Below are 11067 nucleotides of genomic sequence, written 5' to 3' on the forward strand. Positions count from 1 at the left end.
TCTGCCCTTAAATGTTAGAACAGTCTGGATAGAGCAGTCTTGGCTGTAGGTCCCTGCTTTTCATGACTTTGAATATTTCTTGGCCATCCCTTCAGGCCTGCAGTTTCTTTTGAGAAATCAGTTGACAGTCTTATGAGATTTCCCCTGCAGGTAACTAACTGCTTTTCTCTTGCTGCCTTTAAGATTCTCTTTTATCTTTAACCTTTGACATTATAATTATGATGTATCTTGGAGGAGGCCGCTTTGCAGCCATCTTGTTTGGGATTATCTGTGCTTCCTGGACTTGAGTGTCTATTTCCTGCACCAAATTAGGGACGTTTTCTTTCATTGATTTTTTTCAAATAAGTTTCCAATATTTTGTTCTTCTTCTTCTCCTTTTGGCATCCCTCTCATGCAAATGTTGGAACACTTGAAGTTGTTCCAAAGGCTGCTTACACTATCCTCACTTTGGTGGATTCTTTTTTCTTCTTCTTGTTCTGATTGGTTGTTTTTTGTTTTCTTATGTTCCAAACCATTGATTTGTTTTCTCAGCTTCATCCACTCTTTTGTTGTATCCCTGTAAATTGTTCTTTGTTTCAATTAGCATATCCTTTGTTTCTGATTGAATCTTTTTTATGCTGTTGAGGTCTTCACAGAGACCTCATTGAGCATCATTATAACCAGTGTTTTGAACTCTGCATCTGATAGATTGCCTGTCTCCATCTTGTCTAGATCTTTTTCTGGAGTTCTGATCTATTTTTTCATGTGGGCCATGTTTGTCTCTTCAGTTTGACAGCCTCCCTGTGGTTGTTTCTATATATTAAGAAGAGCTTCTATGGTTCACTGTCTTGATAGTGTGGCCTAATATAGTAAGTGCCCTGTAGGGTCCAGTGACATACCTCACCTATCACCCAAGCTGGGTACTCAAGGGTGCCCTTCATGTGGGCTGAGTATACCCTCCTCCTGTAGTTGAGCTTTGATTTCTGTTGGCAGGTCAATGGGAGTGAGTTACCCAGGCTAGTCAGTTACAAGGACTGGCTGTGACTACTAACCACCAACCTCTACCCTCCATGGAGGATCAGCTGTACAGGGATACGGTCGTGGTGCTCTGACATGGTCTGCAGTTGCCTATGAGGTGCACAGGCTTTGGGGTTTCCTGGGTGGTGCAGGGCAAGGGAAGCCTGCACCTGTGTTTTGCCCGGGGCCACCTTGCATGAGCTATTAAGCAATCTGAGATGACTGCTTCTTGTGCTGGACTTGGAGATTCCAGGTGAAGCCAAGCTATGAATCTAGGCTGGGTGCTGGTAGTACCAGGCTGAGGACCCCTTAGCAAGAGGTATAGGGCCTGGGGGTTTAGTGAGGCTGGCTATTGCTTGTTTGATGGGATTTAGAAAGTTGTGAAGCATGAGCCAAGACTAGCCATTCATATCTTGGGTGGGACTGTAAGTTGGACGGGATGGAGTCTTAGGGGGGGTCTCCGGGGCTGGGCAAACTGTTAGCCAAGTTGATAGAGAGTCAGAGATATGGCGCCAGCCTGCCAGCTCTATCAGAGGACAGTTCAGAAAAGGGACAGTGGCCTCTGCCTGCCTTTCTGTCTGGGAGAAAGCTGTGCCTCAGCTCTCACCTTGATGCCAGATACTTCATTTTCTCCCTGTATGCCATTGGTGGTCTGACGCTACTACCCTAGTGCTGGAGCTCAGAGGTATGAGTATGAGTAAGTTTGTGTGTGACTTCTTTAAGAAGAACTGCTTGGGACTCCAGAAGTTCCTTCCAGTGACTCAATTTTCACTGGTTTTTGCAGGTGGACATTATGGGGACTTATCTTCCCGACACTGGAACCCTGGGATGGGGGGCCTGCTGTGGGGCAGGGGCTCCTTGCTCCTGAGATACCTTTCTCAAATTTTTATCCACCACACATGGGTATGGGACAGGCCCATTCTGCGTCTCTATCCCTCCTACCAGTCTGCATGGATGTGGTTTCTTTAATTCCATAGTTGTCAGACTTGGATGAACTTGTTGGAGCTGAATGAACTCAATTTCCAATGGTTCTAAGTGATGGTGGTTCTCAATTTTAGTTGTAATTTTGACAATAATATCTACTCTCAATATATAGGATATACAGTGGAGAATTCCCATCCCTTATTATCCTCTCTGAGAAGAAGTGGTAGAGGTTCTCTTTGGTGGTAAAGGATTCTGGCAGTTGGAATAGCTTTTGTATTTAGAGGCTGGGATGGGTGAGAGGCTGGAAGAAAGGAAACAGTGGCTGTCTTATACTCGTGTATTAGGTGTATTGGGAGGGGTAGATGTCCTCTGATGGTGTTTATAACCTTTTTGCAGAACTGGAAGAAAGAACTAGAAAAACATAGGGAGAAATTATTAAGTGGAAGTGAAAGCTCATCCAAAAAAAGACAGGTAATACTATTTTTACTTTATTGCTATCCTTAATCTCACAGTTGGGCTTTCATAGTACTGCTTTATGCTATTATTAATATATATTTCAAAATTCACATCAGCTTACTTAGATTTGTTCCTTTTTTTGTTTGTTTGCTTTTAGAGAAAGAAAAAAGAAAAGAAGAAATCTGGTAGGGTGAGCAAAACTTTTCCATTTTTCTAAATACTAAAATTAAGAGCTTACCAAAAAAGTAAGAATCATTTATATAGCTTGTTTGCTAACTCCAGACAGGTCAAAGAGGCTGGAGGTCCCCTGATAGTTACTGGGTGCTTGTGTTCTATTTCTGACATAAAAGACGGGCACCAGCCCCCTTTTATAACCTAGTACAGCCGCGCTGCTGTTAGAGAGGGAATTGCCATTACTTTGTTGAGCCTTTAGTTTTTCCTTTTATTTTAGGCAGGGGTGGTGAGGGAATGTGACAGTTGACTGTTGCTACTTTAAGTTTTACAAAGATGGCACTTGTTTCAGGACACTAGATTGATTGTGTTAAGTATTTGAGATACCTAGTAAAAGAAAAAAAGTTCCTGCATCTCACAAGCTTTAATTGTTTTGTGCTTGGTCAAGTATTCATCCTCTTCTTCATCAAGCTCTGATTCTTCCAGCAGTTCTTCAGATTCTGATGATGAGGTAAGGCTAACCTATAATGAAATACATGTAATTTCTTTATGGAATAGCAGTTAAAAATGTTTATTTACAGGTTTCTATCAGTTTCCTATAACTGAGAGCACTGATACAAATAAACACCTATTAGTTAAGTATTGGCATGTATATTTTTTAGATTTTAGAATTTGCATTTTAAAATATCAGAAGAAGTGGATTTAAGTAATCTAAAATGCTCTTTGACTAGATGCTAGGAATTATGTGTGATTCAAATCACTTGGCTTTTTTTTTCTTTAAATAAACCAGAAAAGCAAAGGCTCACTGGTTCGATTCCCAGTCAGGGCACATGCCTGGGTTGCAGCCCAGGTCCCCAGTAGGGGATATGTGAGAGGCAACCACACATTGATGTTTCTCTCCCACTTTCTCCTTCCCTTCCCCTCTCTTTAAAAATAAATAAATAAAATATTTTTAAAAGAATAAATAAATAAATAAACCAGAAAAGTGGTATGTTACATTTAAAATATTAAGTGAAACATATGCTTGTAAGATGGTCCTTTTGTTAACTTTTGTTTATTGATAAAGATTTGATATTAATAAAAATGCAGCAATTATATTTTTGAAAAAGAAAGCAAACGTTTCTAAAAATGTTTTATGTAGGATAAGAAACAAGGAAAAAGGAAAAAGAAAAAGAAGAACCGATCACATAAATCTTCTGAAAGCTCCATGTCAGAAACCGAGTCAGACAGTAAGGTAAAACTTAAATTAGCAACATTTCCGATAGCAAAAGCATGTAATGAGGTTTTTCTTTTAGTTTTGCTATCTTAAATTGCTCTCCATTTAAAAATAAGATACTGTTTTGTATATACTATGATGTTTTGTGCCACTTACTGCTTTACACGTGGCATTGAATTATTCTCTAAATACCATCACACATCTGTCTGCCTCCCAGCACTTCCATGACAGCCTGACAATGAGTCTGGCAGGCTTTTTCTTTCTATTTCCATAAAGAAGTCATAGTTCGGAGAAAAAAGTCTTATTTGAATTTATATAGCTGGTATTAGAATTTGAGGTTGAATCTGTCTTTTACTAGCTGGTCCAGTGTCTTTTCTCCTATACCTGAGTCCGTTCTGTACTACCTAGAATTGTCTGACGCAATTTACTCTCAAACAAGGGTTCAGAAGAAATACATGCATGTTACAATAAAAGTGAAGGCACTCAGGCCTCATTTTCAGAGTCTGATTTAGTAAGTGATTAGGCTCAAGGGTCTACATTGTTAACAGCTGTGCTCAGTGATTCTTACACAGGGGTGTCCATGGACCACAATTGAACAAACAAATGTCCTAGGGTCTCAGGAGAACAAAGCAACTGTCTTGTTTTGGGGCAGATATCCACTCCCCTAGTGAGATTTCTTCTGACAAAATGCCTGGTGTCTAGGAAGTAGTCAGTAAATGTTGGTTTTTTTCATTGTTTTTTAAAGAGGAAGAGCCAGTCTAATGATTCTGATAGCTAACATTTATTGAATGCCTACTACATGTTATGCACGGTTCTAAGCACTTGACATATTAACTCAGTTCTCTAAGCAACCATGTGCAATAGATACTTGTTACCACACTTTATGGATGTGAAAGGTGCAGGGATGTTAATAGCTACGCAGAAATTCTTACCTCCAGTACCTAAAAGGAGAGTAGAGAAATCCCATTGGTAGCTGTCTAGGTCCAGAGGGAGTTGAACTCCAGTGCCTACAACCACCACAGGCAGAAACAGGCAGTGCCGTAACGTCATATTAAAATAGATCGTGTGATTATCACAGACAGTATCATTTCAGTGCACATAGATTAGACATATAGCCAAATAAACTAAGAAGCCTCATTTTCTTACAAGTGTATATATATACACACAAACATTTCTTCTGTATTTTTAAAATACAATTCTGGTATCGAAGTAAACTTTTTTCAGTCATAGAGCAAATAACCTTTTTGGTATTTTTGTTATACTGTTATGCTTTATTTTTACATTTAAAATTGATACATATGTATATATATATATTTGTTTAGGACAGTCTGAAAAAGAAAAAGAAGTCAAAGGATGCAGCTGAGAAAGAAAAGGTAATTATAATTTTATATTGCCTTAAGATAGACTGTCATACAATACTTCATTTACTTCAAGAAGTAAACAGTATTGTGCGATGGCTGGTGTGGTTCAGTGGACTGAGCACCAGACTGGGAAGCAAAGGATCGCCAATTCAGTTCCCAGTCAGGGCACATTCCTGGGTTGGGCCAGGTCCCCAGTGGGAGGCAACCACACACTGATGTTTCTCTTCTTCCCTTTTCCTCTCTCTAAAAATAAATAAATACATTTTTTATTAAAAAACCAATAATGTGTTCCCCTTTTTAGCTTGAGATTTATTTGCTTTTATGGCATTTTTGTGTTGATTTAAGGAAATTATTGGATTCATTATTGAAGATAAAAGATCAAAAGAGTATTCCTGCAGGAGGTTTGAATTTTTGTAGTTTAATGGATTATCTCAGATTAAAAATCCAAGGTACTGCAGATTAAACATTTCCTTTGTTTCCTCAAGTTATTTTAAAAGGAAGTACTTTTAAGTAAAGAACAGGGTCTTCTGGTTCAAATTGAATATACCATAGGTAAGTTTTGTGAAAAAAACTTCTATTGCTATTAGAAGATATTTTATCTTGTGATTCAACTATAATTAGTGCTAAATTTATCTCTACACGTGTTTCTGATTTACATTTTAAAATCTTATTCTAATTATTAAAAATAAAGCAATTGTTAATAAAAGAAAACTACAAACTAGTGTCACTATATTTTAGTGTGTTTTCACACCATTTTTTAAAATGCTAGTAAAATTCACATAATCTATTAATCAATCATCTTAAAATTACAATTTGATGGTATTTAGTGGATGTACAGTGCTGTGTAACAACCACCTTGCTCTGGTTCCAAAGCTTCTTCATCATCCTTTGGAAAACAACCTATTAAATAATCAGTTCCCATTCTCCCTTCTGCCCATCCCCCGGTACCCTCTGACCTGCTTTCTATCTGTATGGATTTGCATATTCTGGATAGATCATGTAAAAGCAATCTTATAGTATGTTACCTTTTGTCTCTGCTTTTTTCCACTTAGTGTAGTGTTTTCGAGGTTCAACCAAGTGGTAGCATGTATGAGGGGGAACCCCTAAAAACCTGGAATTTATATACAAAACATTATGTATTTATTCTTCCATGTACAATACTTCAGTCGCCTTCAAAGTACTCTCCATTTGATACAGTACAACTACCAACACTTTTTTCCCTTGCTCGGTTTTTGAACTCATTGATTCTTTAAAGATTTTATTTATTTATTTTTAGAGCAAGGGGAAGGGAAGGAGAAAGAGAAAGAGAAACATCAATGTGTGGTTGCCTCTCATGTACCCACTACTGGGGACCTGGTCTGCAACCCAGGAATGTGCCCTGACTGGGAATCAAACCAGCAACCCTTTGGTTCGCAGGCCAGCACTCAATCCACCAAGCCATGCCCACCAGGGCAAAAAATGAATAATTTCTATGGTAATTTTAAGAATCATTAATAAAGCCCTGACTGGTGTGGCTCAGTGAGTTGGGCATGGTCTCACAAACCAAAAGGTCACCAGTTCAATTTGCAGTCAGGGCACATGCCTGGGTTGCATGCTGTGTCCCTTGTTGGGGGGGTGTGGGAAGCAGCCAGTCAATGTTTCTCCCCCTCTTTCTCTCCCTTCCCCTTTCTCTAAAAATAGATTACAAATAAAAATTTTTAAATGTCAATAGAATGTGGAAACAAAATTTGCATGCTGTAGTACTGTATCTTTTTGAGTTGTGATACGTGTATTTTTTTTAAAAAGGACATTAAAGGACTTGGCAAAAAGAGAAAGATGTATCCTGAAGATAAACCTTTATCATCTGAGTCCTTATCAGAATCAGACTATATTGAGGAGGTATGTATATGATCAGATCTATTTTCTTCAAAATGTTCAGTTATTTGATTTATTAAATATTAATTGAAAAAGATATTTCATACATATTTGATTTACTGTGAGGTATGACCTATGAAAAATAAAAGGAAGTTGTTCCATTTTTAGAATAAGTCTTGTATTTTTCATAATTATATTACTGTTATTTTGATAATAAGCCATATTCTCACATACCTTTCCAATCTGAGATATGTATGTTATTTTTACTCTTCTAATGTTTTCTTTTGAAAAATATTTTACCTTTATTATATTTTTTCATTACCATCTAGTCAGTTCCCTTAGACTGCCTAGCCCCCGCAGTCTTCAAATATTTTCTTTTTATTGTACTACTACTTGGACTACATGGAAGATGCTGTATGATGGATTGCGCATTGAAACCCCGCATTTCCTTGTTGTTCAGAACTGCTCTTTGGGGAGTGGAGAGGTGATGAGACGGAGCAGGAACATTGGTGTGATCTCAGTTTTTCTGTCTGGGCAGTGAAGCAGTGAGATGAGATCATCTGTAGTGTCCTTTGCATCTCTGATGTCTCTGTCTTAGATTTTGTACCCTCTTGGAATCAGTCAATTTTTACCTAGTTTTAGGTTTGTCAGTTACCATTTTTAAAGTACTTCTTGGAATTGGTTTCCTTGTTTGTAAAATAGGGCCTGTTACTCTCATTTTGTAGTAGTATTTGGTCATGCCCCTGAAACAAATTTGTAGTTTTTCTAGAAATATATACTTATATATATATTTAACCTACATATTTTTATATTATTATCCTCTAACAGAAATAGAAAAAATCCAAAAATAATAATAATGCATAATTTTTATTAAATTATATTTCAGAATGTAAATTCTTGGGAGTGTATCTTAAAACCCTGTACAAAAGACTTATGTTCATAGTACAGAAAATTTAGCTTCTCTGTTATAAATGGGTGTGACTGTCTGGTGGGCTACTCAGGCCATGTCAGGGCTGTTCTGGACAGCGCGTGGCAGCATCTTCTGTCTTGGCCTGGCTACGTGTGGGTGCAACGCAGCTGCTCCTGCTCCGGTCATTGCTATGACAAGAAAAACAAAAAATAATACTATTACATTTGGAGTTAACATTAAATGCACAGGAACTTTAGCACCTTTGGATTTAATCAGTTGGATTATACTCAGTACACTATATATATACATATAGCTGTCATTCATTGAACACCACAGAGTTAGAGAAATGCCCACTTCATTCCATGCACCTCCCCTGCCGTGTTGTAGATGGTGAAACTGAGAGTGAGACATAGCAGAGGCAGGATTCAGAGCTCGGCTGGATGGTTGGTTGGTTTGAGAGTTCATGTTTTTTATCCATTACACCTCACTGCTTTTCTTAGGTGCTGGAAGGGAATATAAGAAAAGCCCTTTAGAGATTTAAAATACTAATTTCCCTCTCTTTAAATGTGTTTCTTTAATCCTCATTGTGATATAACAGAGGTTTAAGGTAAATAAGGCATTTAAAATGTTACTTGGTTGTCGAAATGTTTTTACAGATAAATTTTAAAGGTACAAAGTATATTAGGGAATGAAAAAGAAATGCCTTAAGTACAAGTTACATATTTGTTTTCTGTTTTCCACAAAAACTTAAACTTTTTAGGTACGAGCAAAAAAGAAGAAAAGCAGTGAAGACAGAGAAAAAGCAACAGCAAGTATCACTTACATTTTTACATGATAACAATAAAGCTGTTTTTATTTAATATAAAATGAGTTATGGGTGAAGAAAGCATGGTTGCATTTACTAGTACCAAGTAAATATTTATTACGGTGTTTGGCAGCTTCACTTAATGGGTTGGAGAAAATTGGGGTGGCTCAGGAAAAAGGAAGAATACCTGGTAGCAAACATGGTCTGTTGCCATTTCAGTATTTTACTGTTCGAAATATAAGCTCAAATTTTGTTTGATTTTCTGAAGGTGTAATAATATGAAAGATAATATTAAAGTATGGTGATTCCCTCTATCTTCAATAGCAGTTACTTCCAGATCAACCAAACCTGATATTAACAGAAAAAAAACTCTCTAAACCCAAGACGCAGTGAATAGTAAGCCAGAATGTGACAACGTAAATGATTTCACTAATAAAGATTATTCTTTTGATCATTTCTAAAGCCAGCTCTGCTATTATGCAGATTGAGAAGTAGCAAAGGAGACCAAAGGAAGAGGAAGAAAAGGGAAATGGAAGTGGTATTTAAATAAGAAGCAGATTATTCTAGAGAAAATGAATACTGATTATCAAAGAGTGACGTGGACCATGTCAGCAAAGTAACTTAGGAGCACTTAGTATAAGTGTGGACTTTGCCCTTTAAAGGCATTTTCTTAGGGGGGAGGTAAAATGAAAATGAGAACCACATTGTTTGTAGATTTGAGGGTAACTCCCATAATTTCCCTAGGTCTTAAAATCAGGGTCCTTCTCTGATAAGAAGGTTCATGTGGTAATGTATAATTTGATTCAGAATTAACATTTTATGTGCCTTCAAGTCCAAGGTGACACTTAAAAGACTTTTGAATGGGAAAAAATAATTTGAATAAAGACTGCTTTGGTCTTTGCCTCAGATTAATTAATTAAGATAAAGGTTAACACTTTGGATAATTCTGATTTGTACTTGCATACTTCCTTGTTCCGTGTAGCCAGCATATATTTATTAAGGTCTGTGAGGCACTGTTCCAGGTGTTGTGGAGCTGTTGTAAGAGAGTACAGGAAAAGAGGGTGATATGTGAGAGAGTAACTTCAGGGAGGGAAAGCCTCTCTGAGGAAGTACAATTAAACGGAAATCTGATCTGCAAGAAAGAGTCAGTCATGTGAAGATCAAAGGAAGAATATCCAGGCAGAGAGAAGAGCTAAGGACGTTTGTGGGAATGAGTTTGAGGACCTGAAAGAAGTTTAGCTGAGCTTTTACCTAGTAGACAGAGGAGCAGTGTACGGTGAGGTTGGGAAGTAAGCAGAGCTCATATCCCTCAACAGAGTGTTTGGGTTTTAATCGGAATATAATGGGATGCTATTTTGAGGGTTTTGAGCAAAGAAGTGACCTGAATCAACTTTACTTTTTTATTTTATTTATTATTTTTTTTAATATTTATTTCTTTTTAGAGAGAGGATAAGGGAGGGAGAAAGTGAGAGAAACAACCATGTATGGTTGCTTCTTCTGCGCCCCCTACTGGGGACCTGGCCTGCGACCCGGCCACATGCCCTAACTGGGAATCACACTGGTGACCCTTTGATTTACAGGCTGGTGCTCAGTCCACTGAGCCACACAAGCCAGGGCTCAACTTTACTTTTTAAAAAAATGCCTTGGCAGAGAAGCTGAATGGACAGAGGCGAGGGATGTGTTGGTATTACAGTGGTAACCATGGAGAGGGATTGGCATGACGGATTGGAGATGTGGTCTGGACTTAAGTGGTAGGGCTTACTCGGTGCTCTGGATGTGAAGAGTAGAGTTAAAGCAAAGGGTAGCGTCAAAGATAGCTTAGATTCTTTGGCTAAAGTAAAATGACAAATTAGTGATGCCATTTACTAAGATGGGTACGAGATGATTTGGAGAGAAAAATTAAACATTTTTATGGTAATTTTGTGTATGCCTATTAGCCAGGCGGAGGCGTTAATGAGGCACTTGCAGTCCTGAGCTCAGGGTAGACTGGATATAAAGATTTGGTTTGTAAGTGGCATTTAAAGTGTGTGACTGGGAGAGCGCGTGCAAGAGAAGGGAAGGAGGCCCTGAAAAGTTGAGTAGAGGAAGAACAAGGGAAGGACATGAAGAGCTCTTTGTGATAGAAGAAAAGCAGTGGAGTGAGGTTATCATGGAAACCAAGAATTAAAAGTATTTTAGAGAGTGGTCAACTGTCCTTCGAAATGTAATGTAAGTGCAAAACTTACTTCTAAGAGCCCAAGTACGAGATTTTGGACTGGGCTTGTAATGAAAAGAAAGAATGACGACAGCTGAGAGCCACAAAATGGCAGAGACCTTTGAGAGGAGGGAGGACTGTAGAAAGTTCCAGTAGACACAGAAATGGGTAGGGAACTTT

General features: G+C 38.0%; 1 protein-coding gene across 1 annotated transcript in view; it reads left to right on the forward strand.

Moving 5' to 3' along the window:
- FAM133B (family with sequence similarity 133 member B) overlaps positions 1-11067 on the forward strand; it is a 28393-nt gene that overhangs the window by 14980 nt on the left and 2346 nt on the right. The window contains exons 4-10 of the mRNA XM_037066064.1: positions 2317-2391; positions 2534-2566; positions 2996-3058; positions 3689-3781; positions 5086-5136; positions 6910-7002; positions 8649-8696. Coding sequence (XP_036921959.1) covers positions 2317-2391; positions 2534-2566; positions 2996-3058; positions 3689-3781; positions 5086-5136; positions 6910-7002; positions 8649-8696 — 456 coding nt within the window. The remainder of the gene's footprint in view (positions 1-2316; positions 2392-2533; positions 2567-2995; positions 3059-3688; positions 3782-5085; positions 5137-6909; positions 7003-8648; positions 8697-11067) is intronic.

This window comes from Sturnira hondurensis, unplaced genomic scaffold (genome assembly GCF_014824575.4).
Source record: "Sturnira hondurensis isolate 20B ecotype Veracruz unplaced genomic scaffold, ASM1482457v3 Scaffold0016462, whole genome shotgun sequence".
In the NCBI taxonomy this organism is placed as follows: Eukaryota; Metazoa; Chordata; class Mammalia; order Chiroptera; family Phyllostomidae; genus Sturnira; species Sturnira hondurensis.